This window comes from Hemicordylus capensis, chromosome 5 (genome assembly GCF_027244095.1).
Source record: "Hemicordylus capensis ecotype Gifberg chromosome 5, rHemCap1.1.pri, whole genome shotgun sequence".
NCBI lineage: Eukaryota > Metazoa > Chordata > Lepidosauria > Squamata > Cordylidae > Hemicordylus > Hemicordylus capensis.
In genome coordinates, this window is record NC_069661.1 from 171,746,971 (window position 1) to 171,759,932 (window position 12,962).

At 44.7% G+C, this 12,962-nt stretch overlaps 1 protein-coding gene across 13 annotated transcripts in view; it reads right to left on the bottom strand.

The window, feature by feature from the left end:
* Nucleotides 1-12,962, bottom strand: part of ST7 (suppression of tumorigenicity 7) — a 150,691-nt gene that overhangs the window by 67,533 nt on the left and 70,196 nt on the right. For 9 of the 13 annotated variants that reach the window (XM_053254194.1, XM_053254190.1, XM_053254191.1 and 6 more), the window contains exon 2: nt 585-667. In XM_053254194.1, the coding sequence (XP_053110169.1) occupies nt 585-667 (83 nt within the window). Of the gene's footprint in view, nt 1-584; nt 668-1,810; nt 2,865-3,065; nt 3,268-3,634; nt 3,692-8,368; nt 8,390-8,762; nt 8,777-12,962 lie in introns of those variants that run through there. The other 4 variants (XM_053254195.1, XM_053254201.1, XM_053254200.1 and 1 more) reach the window with 4 other exon arrangements.

Below are 12,962 nucleotides of genomic sequence, written 5' to 3' on the forward strand. Positions count from 1 at the left end.
CAAGAGAGCAGATGAGGCTGGTAAGATGCCTGAATATGAGAGAATTGCTTTCTCTCCTTCAATGAGCTCAATCTGTCTTGCATGCATTTTGAGTTCTCAGCCATGGGAATTTTGCTGCTTGACTTGCAGCAATTAAAACGTTATGCACTTTTAGTTCTTGCTCTGTGCCTGTGACACAGCTGGAGTCTGGATTGTGTTAGAGTCATCTTTGTTTAGCCTGGTATTATGAAGGTATGTATGGCTTGGTGGCAGGTGCAGCAATGTAAACCTTGAGCAAACAGAACATTTTGTATTGGGGACTGGCCGGGTACCGGTTTTTTTGAATTTCCTTTCACGAACTGTAAACCCTGTGACATCATTAGCCCCCACATCATGGGTTTCAAGCTTTGGCATGCCAAAGACCTCGAGACCAGTGAAACGAATAAAAGAAATTCTATAAAGTGTATAAAGACACAAAGTTGAAAGGGGAGGGAGGCGAGAAAAGAGAACAACGAAAGATACGAAAATTGGAGATGTAGAATCTAATCTTGCAAAGTATTATAGAGCCAAACTAGTAAAATGTAAAGATTATATTTAGTACTTACCAAAATAAGTCCTGAGATTAATGAGGAAGTGCCTGTTAGGGCAACGTAGAACTTGGGGGTTAAAGTGTTCAAAAACATACTCACTGCAAGAGAAAGGAGAAGAAATAATGACTAATACAGGACATGTTCTCACCTTTCGCTTTCCCACCAGCAGCAAGCCCAGCTAAAGAGAAATACATTTCTTCCTTCCCTTTTCCTTCCAAAATACTTTCTTAAAAACTTCTTAGTCCTCTGGTTCGCTTGGCCATGTAGAAGGAACAGTAGCAGGTTTTCATTTGTTTTGTTTTTTAAATAATTGAGTGAGTAGTTTTCTTCTTTGCATCACTAAATATGAGCACACAAATACACCCACCCACCCACAAGAATTTTATTACAGTAAAATAATCATCCAATGATGGATCATACATGTCAAGCGGTCAGAAGCCTGAACGCCAGAAACTGAATCTAGCCCCATACCCACACATGTTAGAAAGGGGGCAGTTTGGATGCCATTTTGCATGTACGAGGTCCTCCAGTACAGAAGTGATCTGTTGCCTCAATGTATTTACAGTTCTAGGTTGTTCCCAACACTAAATCTAACCTTAATCCTTAAGTGCAAAAATGTCTGACCAGTTGTGTTTACACTGTGGTTGACACTAAATGACAGACCCATTCGCTGCAGGCGGGGTTTATTCTAATGTGCAGCTGGACACATTTTGTGCCACAGGAACTAGGTTTTTGTAAAGTTGGCAATATGGGGGGTTAATAAGGAACAGAGCTGTAGAAACAGATGAGAAAACAATGAACGAAATAGAAAATTAAGTTGATAGTTGTTTCTTTCCCATCTTCATAATTATATATCAATAGTATATTATTGAGACCAACTACTTGACTAGTCAAAAGCATTTATTAACTTGCTGGTCAATGACTGAAATAAAGAGAGCTATCACCTACTAACTCATTGAATTCTATATATTAACAGCTTAGCTCTGGATGAGGTGTCAGTAGGTGGTGCATGACGAGGTATATCAGCTAACAAAGCTGCTATTGGTGATGGCGCATTGCTGGATGGTACAAGCCAGCATTGTAGAAAGCCTAGTTTTGCACCAGAAATCTTGGATTGATGTTTGGTTTCCCCCCCAAATACAATACAAACTAGAACAATGGGTTTACCAAAAGGATTGGTTTTTTTAAGGTAGCAATGAAATTCAAGAGATACAACTAAATGACTCTCTCTATATACATACCATGCAGCACAGGCCTTGTGCTTGCCTTGTCCTAGCTAGCAGCGGGAAACTCTTTCCAAAGGCAAAGGGGCTTAATGGAAGCTGGGCTTCTTTAGCAACCTGCTACTGACTCCACGAACTACAGTTCTCAGCCGCCGCAGCCGCCCCTGAACTAACTTCTTCCTTCTCAGCCTTGCAAGTTTTCCTCACACAGCTCAGGAGACAGGCCAGGCCAGCTGCACTGACAGCTCTTTGTGTAGGCTTCTTGTCTTCCTCCTACTCTTACTCTTCTGTCTTCTCCCAACTACAACAGCAGTAACAGCGCAGGCCTTTGTCAGACTACAATCCCCAAGGTCCTTTGAGGCCGTGTTGCTCCTATTTGTCTGCATTAATTTTATCCACCCTCCCTCAGAAATGTAGCGTTCTTGAAAAACACTTCTACCAAATCACTGGATTTCCAGAAATTTCAGGTCAGCACAGGTTCTTCAGGAGGCAACATCGCTCAGAAAGACCCTGAGACTGAGACAAGGCCTACGCCTAGAAGACTGTCAGGTTTTACAGACTGGGTTTGGCCAAAGAATTCAGGACTTCCAGACACAATGAAGTTATAGTTATTAGTTATACCTATTATAGTTATAAGTGAAGTTATATTATAGTTATATGAAGTTATAGTTATTAGTTATGCATATTGATATGAATGTGTTTGTGCATTTCCAGAGAGCATTGTCAGTAAGACAGGAGTTTCTTGTTATGCTGCAGGAGATGTGCCTCTCTCTGTTTTACTGTTCTGATAATCTGCATTCCACTGCCTCCTAACTCAGTTTTCTTTCCCTTGTACAGGGGGCGTAGTGGAGGGGGGACGCACAAGGACGGAGCACTGGTACTTCTCGGCTTCTCGGCTGTTGGGGTGGCCGTGGCTGTGGGGGCTGTCATGCAGAGCGCCTGCACTTCTGAATTTGAAACTACATCACTGCCCTTATGGCAGTGATCGTAATTGTTTTTTAAGTGGAGTCCACTGCTTTGCAACACCCCCACCACAAGAAACAGCAACAAAAAAAACCCCCAAAACCAACACCCACTGCCACTACCTAGAGATCATGGAGAAAGCCAGATTGCTACTTTGAGGGCTTTTTGGGAGCCATCGCTGGGTCTGTGTGGACTGCCAGTAGCCCGTGGGCCACACAACGAGGAACATGGCCTCATGGTAAAATGCGTGGCTTCTGAAAGATTCTCCGTCAATTTCTTGTACATTTATTCCCATTTGTTTACCACATACAATGAAAATTAGGTCTCTTTCTGTTCAAGCCAGATTTACTATCCTTGTTCCATGGCCCCTATAACAGGTTTGCAGCTAAAGTTGTTTAAGGGCAACAACAGCTATGCAGTTTTTGAGCAGCCATTTTGTGATGAGTCTTTGTTCTGTGACAGCTTTAGAACCTACTAGCTGAACGGGCGCAGAGCGTCTGAGCCCCTAGCTTTCCCTGAATCTCCCCCCACCCCTTCAGCCCCTTCTCCCTGACTCTTCCCCCGGGTGTCTCTGACGCCCACCTAGGCTGCTTCTCCCCCCTCCCCACCCACAGTTTCTGGCCGCCTTTCAAGCTGGCCTGTCCCCTCCTGCTGCCGCCTCCACCCTGGTGGCTGGGCCTGCCACTGCCACCTCCTCAGGCCAGTGTGGCTTCGCCTGCCATCCGGATGCCTCCTCAGGCCGGCACAGCTTCGCCCGCCGGCTGAAGTCAAGAACTCTTGCGAGTGGTGCCGCCACTCTCACGAGAGGTTGCCACACATCCCCACGCATCCAAGACCGACCCGTCTTGGAGAATTAATTATAAATATTATTATTCCTACCATACAGAACTTTCAACATATCTTGCAGGACAACCATCTTGTTATACAGGATACATTCTACAGAGGATAAATATTAATAGTTTTAATAGTAATTAAAATAATAGGAAGTTATACTTTTTGTGGGGGGGGGAGTCTCAGTCCTCACTATAATTTAGGGAAGGAAAATAATCTCATCCATTCTTTAGGTATTGCTTAGATTGCATCCTGCCCATCCAAGCAATAATATCCAGAGTGAGAGAGTGAAACCATGGGGTTTGCCTCATACTAATATAAAATTGTAACATTTTAAAAGTATTTAGTATGAGCTGATTTTAAAACTTTGTAAAGGTAGTGAAAACCTTCATTAATTTTAAGTAATAATGCAGTTAATCAGTTCTCAGTGTTACACTGGTATATACAACATAGTGTAGTGGTTAGAGTGTTGGACTAGGACCAGAAAGACCCATGTCACATCTCTCTTAGCCTAACCTACCTCACAGGGTTGTTGTGAGGATAAACAAAACCATGCACACTGCTCTGGGCTCCTTGGAGGAAGATTGGGATATAAATGTAATATAATAATAATAATAATAATAATAATAATAATAATAATAATAATACCATTCCAGCCTTCACTGAGAACTGCTCCACAGTACTGCATCAAATGGCAAGCGATGTTACAGCTACTGAAATGTTCAGTGTTATTAACAAGTTAATATTTATGGATCGTGCTTAATATTGTGATCAGTTAGGCTGCTGATCAACGAATCAACTCGACTCAATTTGAGTGCTTTGAATTATTCGGCCATAGGGAACAATGGGTAACTTGAATCACCCCATTGTTCCCCATGGGTAGGTCTTAGAGTCTCCAAAGTGGGTTGGGTGGTAGGGCATAATGGGTGCTACCTACCTACCAACCCACAAAAGAAATGGGCAATCTTTCTTTTCAAATTTCACCTTTCTCCAAAAATCCCATAGAATCCTATGAGGTTTTTTGGGGGGTGGTGGGGAATGTTACACATTTTATAAAAAATCATCCACTTGCCCATTTGTTTTGTGGGTGGCTGGTAGGCAGCACCCATCACACCGTACCACCCAACCCACTTTGGTGTCCCTAGGAGGTACTCATGGGGTACAATGGGGTGTTTCAAGTTCCCTATTGTTCGCTATGGTCAAAACAAGCAAGAGTGCACAAATTTTACAACCCTGCCTTGAAAAACACTGCAAAACAGAAGCACACAGTCCCTCCCAATGCAGAACACCACATTTTGCCAAACACACATTTCGGAAATGGCCGAAAAAGAATCACTGACCCAGAATCCTCTGCCAGCCACAGTGCCTGCACTGCAATAACATCAATGGAACAAGTTGTTCATTCACACACAATTATGACTTATTTCAGCATTGCAACAGCTGATCATAAGAACAGCCCTGCTGGATCAGGCCCAAGGCCAATATACAGGTGAAACTCGGAAAATTAGAATATCGTGCAAAAGTCCATTAATTTCAGTAATGCAAATTAAAAGGTGAAACTGATATATGAGACAGATGCATTACATGCAAAGCGAGATAAGTCAAGCCTTAATTTGTTATAATTGTGATGATCATGGCGTACAGCTCATGAAAACCCCAAATCCACAATCTCAGAAAATTAGAATATTGCATGGAACCAAGAAGACAAGGATTGAAGAATAGAACAATATCGGACCTCTGAAAAGTATAAGCATGCATATGTATTCAGTACTTGGTTTGGGCCCCTTTTGCAACAATTACTGCCTCAATGCGGCGTGGCGTGGATGCTGTCAGCCTGTGGCACTGATGAGGTATTATGGAAGACCAGGTTGCTTCATTAGCGGCCTTCAGCAATTCTGCATTGTTTGGTCTCATGTCTCTCATCCTTCTCTTGGCAATGCCCCATAGATTCTCTATGGGGTCAGGTCAGGCGAGTTTGCTGGCCAATCAAGCACAGTACACTGTATACTTTTCAGAGGTCCGATATTGTTCTATTCTTCAATCCTTGTCTTATTGGTTCCATGTAATATTCTAATTTTCTGAGATTGTGGATTTGGGGTTTTCATGAGCTGTACACCATGATCATCACAATTATAACAAATTAAGGCTTGACTTATCTCGCTTTGCATGTAATGCGTCTGTCTCATATATCAGTTTCACCTTTTAATTTGCATTACTGAAATTAATGGACTTTTGCACAATATTCTAATTTTCCGAGTTTAACCTGTAGTCCAGCATCCTGCTTCACACAATGGCCCACCAGATGCCTCTGAGAAGTGCATAGCAAGAGGTGAGGGTATGCCCTCTCTCTTGCTGTTGCTCCCCTGCAACTGGTATTTAGAGGGAACTTGTCTCTGAGGCTGGAGGTGGCCTATAGTCACCAGACTAGTAGTCATTGATAGATCTATCCTCCATGAATTTATCTAAGCCTCTTTTAAAGCCATCTAAACTAATATAAGTTTGGATGTGCATAGGAAGCTGAAATATACTGAGTCAGACTATAGGTCAATCTAGCTCAGTATTTTTATTATTATTTCTTGTTTACACAGTCAGACAGGTGTTATTGACTGGTTTGTTTTATCCAGACGAGTCCTTCCCAAGGAGCTGGGATGGCTGAATTTTATCATCAATATCATCGTTATTATTACAGATATCGTCGTAGAATATAGACTGTTCTCAGTAAAGTTGCTTTTTGTAATTGGCTGATGGTGATTTCTGTGGCCCCTATGGTGTTGAGGTGCTCTTCAAGGTCTTTTGGAACTGCACCCAGGGCGCCAATTACCACTGGGATTATTTTGGTCTTTTTCTGCCACAGCCTTTCAATTTCAATTTGTAGATCTTTGTATTTGGTGATTTTTTCGATTTCTTTTTCTTCTATTCTGCTATCCCTTGGTATTGCTATGTTTATTATTTTGACTTCTTTTTCTTTCTTCTCGACTACAGTTATATCTGGTGTATTGTGTGGCAGATGTTTGTCTGTTTGTAGTCGGAACTTCCATAATATTTTTGCATCTTCATTTTCTACAACTTTTTCAGTTTTATGGTCCCACCAATTTTTGACTACAGGTAGCTGGTATTTTCTGCAGAAGTTCCAGAGTATCATCCCTGTTACCTTGTCATGCCTTTGTTTGTAGTCAGTCCGTGCGATCTTTTTACAACAGCTGATTAAGTGGTCCACTGTTTCATCTGCTTCTTTACAAAGGCGGCACTTGCTGTTTGTTGTGGATTTTTCTGCTTTGGCTCTTATTGCATTTGTTCTTAGTGCCTGTTCTTGTGCAGCCAGTATTAAACCCTCAGTTTCTTTCTTCAAGTTGCCATTCTTAAGCCATTGCCAGGTCTTGGTGATGTCTGATTTTCCAGTTATATTGTGCAAATATGGACCATGTAGTGGCTTATTTTTCCATTTTTCTGCTTGGTTCTTGACTTGTTCTTTCTTGTAGGCCTGCTTTGTTTAATTGGTGTTGAATAGTTTCTCATTATTGACCATTTTAAGTGCATCTTCTTCACTGTCCTTTATATTATTATTATTATTATTATTATTATTAGTAGTAGTAGTAGTACTACTACTACTACTACTACATTTATATCCCACTCTTCCTCCAAGGAACCCAGAGCAGTGTGCTACATACTTGGGCTTCTCCTCACAACAACCCTGTGAAGTAGGTTAGGCTGAGAGAGAAGTGACTAGTCCAGAGTCACCCAGAAATTATCATGGCTGAATGGGGATTTGAACTCAGGTCTCCCCAGTCCTAGTCCAGCACTCTAACCACTACACCATGCTGTCTCTCTCAGTATTGTCTACACAGACTGGCAGTGGCTTCTCCATGGTTGCAGGCAGGAATGAATCCCTCTCAGCCCTATCTTGGAGATGTAAGCGAGGCAACTTGGAAACTTTTGCTATTCCTAGAGCAGCTCCATCCCCTGAGGGGAATACCTTACAGTGCTCACACTTCTAGACTCCATTTCATATGCAACCAGGATGAACCCTGCTTAGCTAAGGAGACAAGTCATGCTTGCTACCACAAGACCAGCTCTCCTCTCCTAAGGGTACAGCAGCACCTTCAGCAGCCAGCAAGCATATCCATAAGTTCAACTAGAAAAACATCTTCAGCCGCATTTTGACTGAGCGCACCTTGCAATGCATATTGCAGAGCAGATCACCAGAGCAGTGAATGAAGCACAAGTTAGTCTCAAGGTCAGACATGGAGCTCATCACGAAATATTACACACAGACACATAGAGCTGAGCTGCCACTGTCCATTTCTCACCACAACATCATCTCATAAACAGGTAAGGTAAAGTGTGCCGTCAAGTCGATTTCAACTCCTGGCGCCCACAGAGCCCTGTGGTTTTCTTTGGTAGAATACAGGAAGGGTTTACCATTGCCATCTCCTGTGCAGTATGAGATGATGCCTTTCAGCATCTTCCTATATCACTGCTCCTCGATATAGTACCAGCGGGGATTCAAACTGGCAACCTTCTGCTTATTAGTCAAGCATTTCCCTGCCGCGCCACAACAGACCAAACCATAATTCAAAGACGGCAGGCAGGTATTGAAGTTCAGCCTTTGTCAATCTGAGATCCAACAAAACCAGATAGTTAACAGCAAGCAATAGTACAACAAGCTTATTGAAAACCACAAATCAAACCTTCCTTCCTTCCATCCTGCCTGCCACAGAGAGACAGGAGGACAGAGCAGTAATAGCCTGATGGTCTGACAAGAAACAAAGCTTAGACTCTTACCATGAGAAGAGGTCTTCTTTATTCTCTTCTTCTCCACTGTAATCGTACATCCTTGCTTGACTGCCTGATAACACCATGGTCTCAGATTGGTGCTGGGCCCGGCTGGCAGCCTGACACATAGTCAAGGCACCAGGCCATCATCTCATCATCAGTGTTGCCAGCAAGCCATATTTTGGGGTAGCGCAAAGGCACCCCTCTATCCAAATATCTCAAATTACACTGGATGATGGGCTCATGATCGAAGTGCCAATCTTACATGGCCTAGTCAAAACAACTTGACTCTTGGATCAGGTTATGCTGGCAGCGAGCCTTCAGGTCTAAATTATCAAGGCAGACTGAAACCGGGACATGTCCATGCCTCGCTAATGAAGAGTGCCAGGCTATTCAGAACTACTTCAAAGGCTGCTCACTGACGGGAGGAATCCGTTCATCTAAAAGAGATAACAGTGAAGCACTCTTGGGAGTAACGCAGATGAAGTGGCACATTGTCCAAACCTTAGTTACATTGGTGGCATTGTTGGTGACCATGAACCCTTGGCAAATGTTTGGCTGTACAGTCAGCCATCTCCCCACCTGGCGATCCATGGCTGCCGACAGCTCATCTCCTGTGTGGTCAGTTTCCAGCACGTCAACATGCAGCACAGCCAGGGCTGTCCTTAGAGCCCAGGCGGGGTGCAGGGCTTGGGGCAAATCAGCTAATACGGGGCTCCCTTCCAGTTAGAGTTCATGGGCGTTACAAGAGCAGGGCCTGGGGTGGTCTCCCTGCTTGCCCTGCCCTATGGACAGCCCTGAGCATAGCCCACCTGCATGGCACTGGCCACACCACCACCAGCAGATATCCCCTCACTCTCCTGCCCACACCAGTATACCATGAGGGAAAAGAAAGCTGCATGCCTCCCACTGGGACGCAGTGCACAGTGATGCGCACGCTGGTGTCAGGGGCTGCTGCACACAGCAGCCCCAAAATGGCCTCCCTACACGTACAGGGAGGGAATTACCCACCTGCTGAAGGTGGTACATGAGAGGATCTTTTAGTTGGGAGCAAGCAGTCACAGCAGCCGGCAGAAGCTGGCGTTCTCCACCACCTAGAAAGGCTGGTCATCCAAAGTGATGATTTACCCAGCAGCCCAGGTGATGAGATGAAGCTCTGGGTGACCAGACTGCTTGCCCACCGACTGCACCCATGCGTGCTTCTCTAAGAGCTCTTACGAAAGCTTTACTAACGACGACGGGGGCAGGGGCGGCAGCGAAGAACGCTGCCGCCCCAAAAGCTTCGTTCTAAACGACAGCGCCGGAGGGGGAAGAGCGGCATGAGGGGTAAGTTCTATCCCCCCCACCCTTAAAGGGAGATCCCCCCTTGGTGCCGGTCCGGACCGGTCCAGACCATGCACATCCCTAGGTGCCAATGGGGACGGGAGAGAGAAAGATCTGGATGGGCTAGCAGCTAATGACACCTCCTCCTCTGCTGCCACAGAAAGAGCTTCTACCCTGACAGGGGATGGACCCCCCCTCTTGACCAGCAGCATCACCCCTCCCTCTGCCTGCCATTCTGCTCTTAGGTCTTGTTCTCTCTCTCTCTCTCTCTCTCTCTCTCTCTCTCTCTCTCTGGGGCAGGCAGGCCGACCCAGACCACCACCACCAGTCTCTATTCTCAGTGCTGCTGCTGCAGTCTCTTTCTGATGATCCTTCTCTCCTGAGACACAGATGGCTCTCTGTCTCTCTGCCTCCATTAGAAGCCCCTTAAATACACTTTTTAAATCCCTCCTTGGCCTCCCCGCTCCTTCCCCCCAGCCAATGGGGGCGCAGTTGCCCCTGACAACACTTGATTTGAACAATAACAAGCCAAACAAGGAGATCTCAAGCCAGTGCCAGTAAACCAATCAGCAAGGGGGAAACAGCTTTCCAAAATGGTGCTCCTCACTCAAATCACTTGAATAGATTTGAGCTTGAATCGGGGCTGATTCGAACTCAAATCAGGCCCTTTATTTTAGGAATCACTCAAATCACCCCAGTTCAAACTCAAATCAATTTATACATCTCTACACTGTACCATATTGACTCTCAAGGTCAATTCAGGTTGCCTGAGGCCACCAAAGTAGTCAAATCCCAGTTAAACTGGGATTTGAACCCTGAGCTGTTCAAGTATCACTTCATATGGACATATGCCATTCATATGCCATCCATATTCCAAAAAAAGTCATACATGATGCATCTCCACCCAGTAGCTGTTGTTGGCCTCAGGGTGTTTTAGCTATATATAAATTTCTGCAATCCACCTAGGCAGCCTTTTGTTAGTATAATCTGTGTTCTGGAAAAGAAATGTAAGGTTTTCAGTTAGACTAAGTCTCAGGATAAGAGAGACTGCCAAATAAATTTGGCATTCTTGTGCCTGTATACACATGTGAGCCAACAAAGTTATGCTAGTATCTTGCTCCACACATCTCCAGAGCACTGTTATGTATTACAGTGTCATCAAAACCTAGCAGGGAAGCACAGGAGATGCTACGTAGATACTTTCCCCTCTGTGGTCTTGCAGTAACTGAGCAGCTTATGGGATATTGCAGTCAGATTAAAGAACGCAGTCAAAGTCTGTCCTAATTGGCAAATGCTTTCACTACAGAAAATGGTGGTTTCCAAGTGCTCTTCAGCACACAAATATACTTTATGTCAACAAGACTGGAGTCCTCAGCAACCACTATATATACCTCCTCCCTATATTAGCAGGAACCATTTGTAGTAAAATGTGGTCTGCATTGCTTTTTAAAAGGCCTGCTCCCACCTGCTAGGGTTTGGAGTGCTGCTGGCAGTTATATAACTTTCCACAGGTTCTGGCTGACCTCTAATTTTTGCTTCTTGTATTGTCTCCATTGCTGTAACAAGCCCCCCCCCCCCATTAATAGCTTAGACTGGGGGGTGGGGGATGACGAATTTTGCATTTATGAAATTGCATAAATCAGAGTGAAAAACAAAATGGTTGCATAAATGGACTAGGGAAATGGGGCAGGGAAAGGAAACATTGTTCTTCAGGCAGGCAAGGCAGCTGATTTCTGCTCAGTGCCAGTAGATCCCCACACTCTGCACTGCAGCCAGTAACAGGCAGGTAAATACTTTAGTGTAGATGCCACATGTGAAATATTTGTTGAAATCCATAACTGTTAGAAACCTTATTTTAAAATAAGGAAAGCTTAGCTAAGTTACATGTTTGTTTGGATGGAGAGAGAAAGAAACGTTGGACTTACTGTGCATGGTTCTTTCTACACAGTGTATGGAGTTCATCAGTAACAATGGGTTATTGATTGCTCCCGGTAGACGAGTAGGTCAAAGGATCCGGTAACGGGAAGTCTGGCCTCCCTCCCAGCAGGCATTGGGAGCAGGATCCCCAGTTCCAAAATTGTCACAGCTCCGCAATAGAGTGTACATAGAGAGGTACAAAACAGAAGCAGAGAGAAAGAAACCCGACCCACCGGTGAACCTGTTCGCTTGATCCACGCATGGTCCAGATGACGGGTAGGCCATACACTGTGTAGAAAGAACCATTCACATTAAGTCCAAGGTTTCTTTATACACAGGAGGTCATCAGTAAGAATGGGACATGCCAGAGCAGTAAGATGTGGTAGGGATTGGATCAGACTGTGACTACCTGCTGTAGCACTCTGTGGCCAAAAGTAGCTTGTACCTAGACAAAGGCATTTACTTTATAGAGTTTGATGAAGGGAAAGATGAAAGACCAGGTGGCTGACTTGCAAATCTCACTAACGGCATGTGCAGAGAAGGCAACTGTGGTGGATGCACTGAGTGTTGAATGAGCAGAGATGGAAGAGTCAGTGCTTGGTATGCCACAGCGGTGCATGCTCTGATCTGGTGTGCAAGGTTGGCCTTGTCTACCTTGGAACCCAGGAAGCTAGGGTGAAAAAGAGTTGGACCTATGCAATGCCCTGGTTTTACGAATATATGTGCACAGAACCCTCTGCACATCAAGTTTATGCCACAGTCACCCCTTTCTACAAATATATATGAGCAGAATCCTACACACCTTTTATGCCACAGCCACTCCTTAGGGTGCCCTTCAGGGAGATAGGATAACATCCCTGTGTGGTAAAAGGGAGAACTGACTTTTGGGATCAAAGTAGGATTGGTTTTCAGGATCTGAGAGTCTGGTAGGGCAATGCAGAATTCCTTCTGCACCAACACCACCTGCAGTTTGGAAACCCTGTGTGCAGGTGTAATGGAGACCAGAGTATGGACCTTGTGTGAGAGGAGCCCTGGAGAGATATACCAGAGTCGCTCAAAGGGGGGCACACATGAGTGTGGTAAGGACCTTGCTACATTTCCAGGATGGTAATCTTTGGACGGGTGGGGGCAATGTTTCCAAACCCTTGTAGGGAATGCATAATGTGGAGAAGTAAAGGACTGAAACCTAGCTCTTTAAGGTATTAGGGCGAAGACCCTGGTTGAGGCTGGCCTGTAAAAAAGTTAGAACCTGGGAAACGGGGGCCAAAGGCAGATCTACTTGTCTCCTTCTTGTCCACCGGAGGTATCTAGAATAGTATTCTGAATGGCTCTGGAGTAGCCCTCCATCTCTAGGATGGAGCCC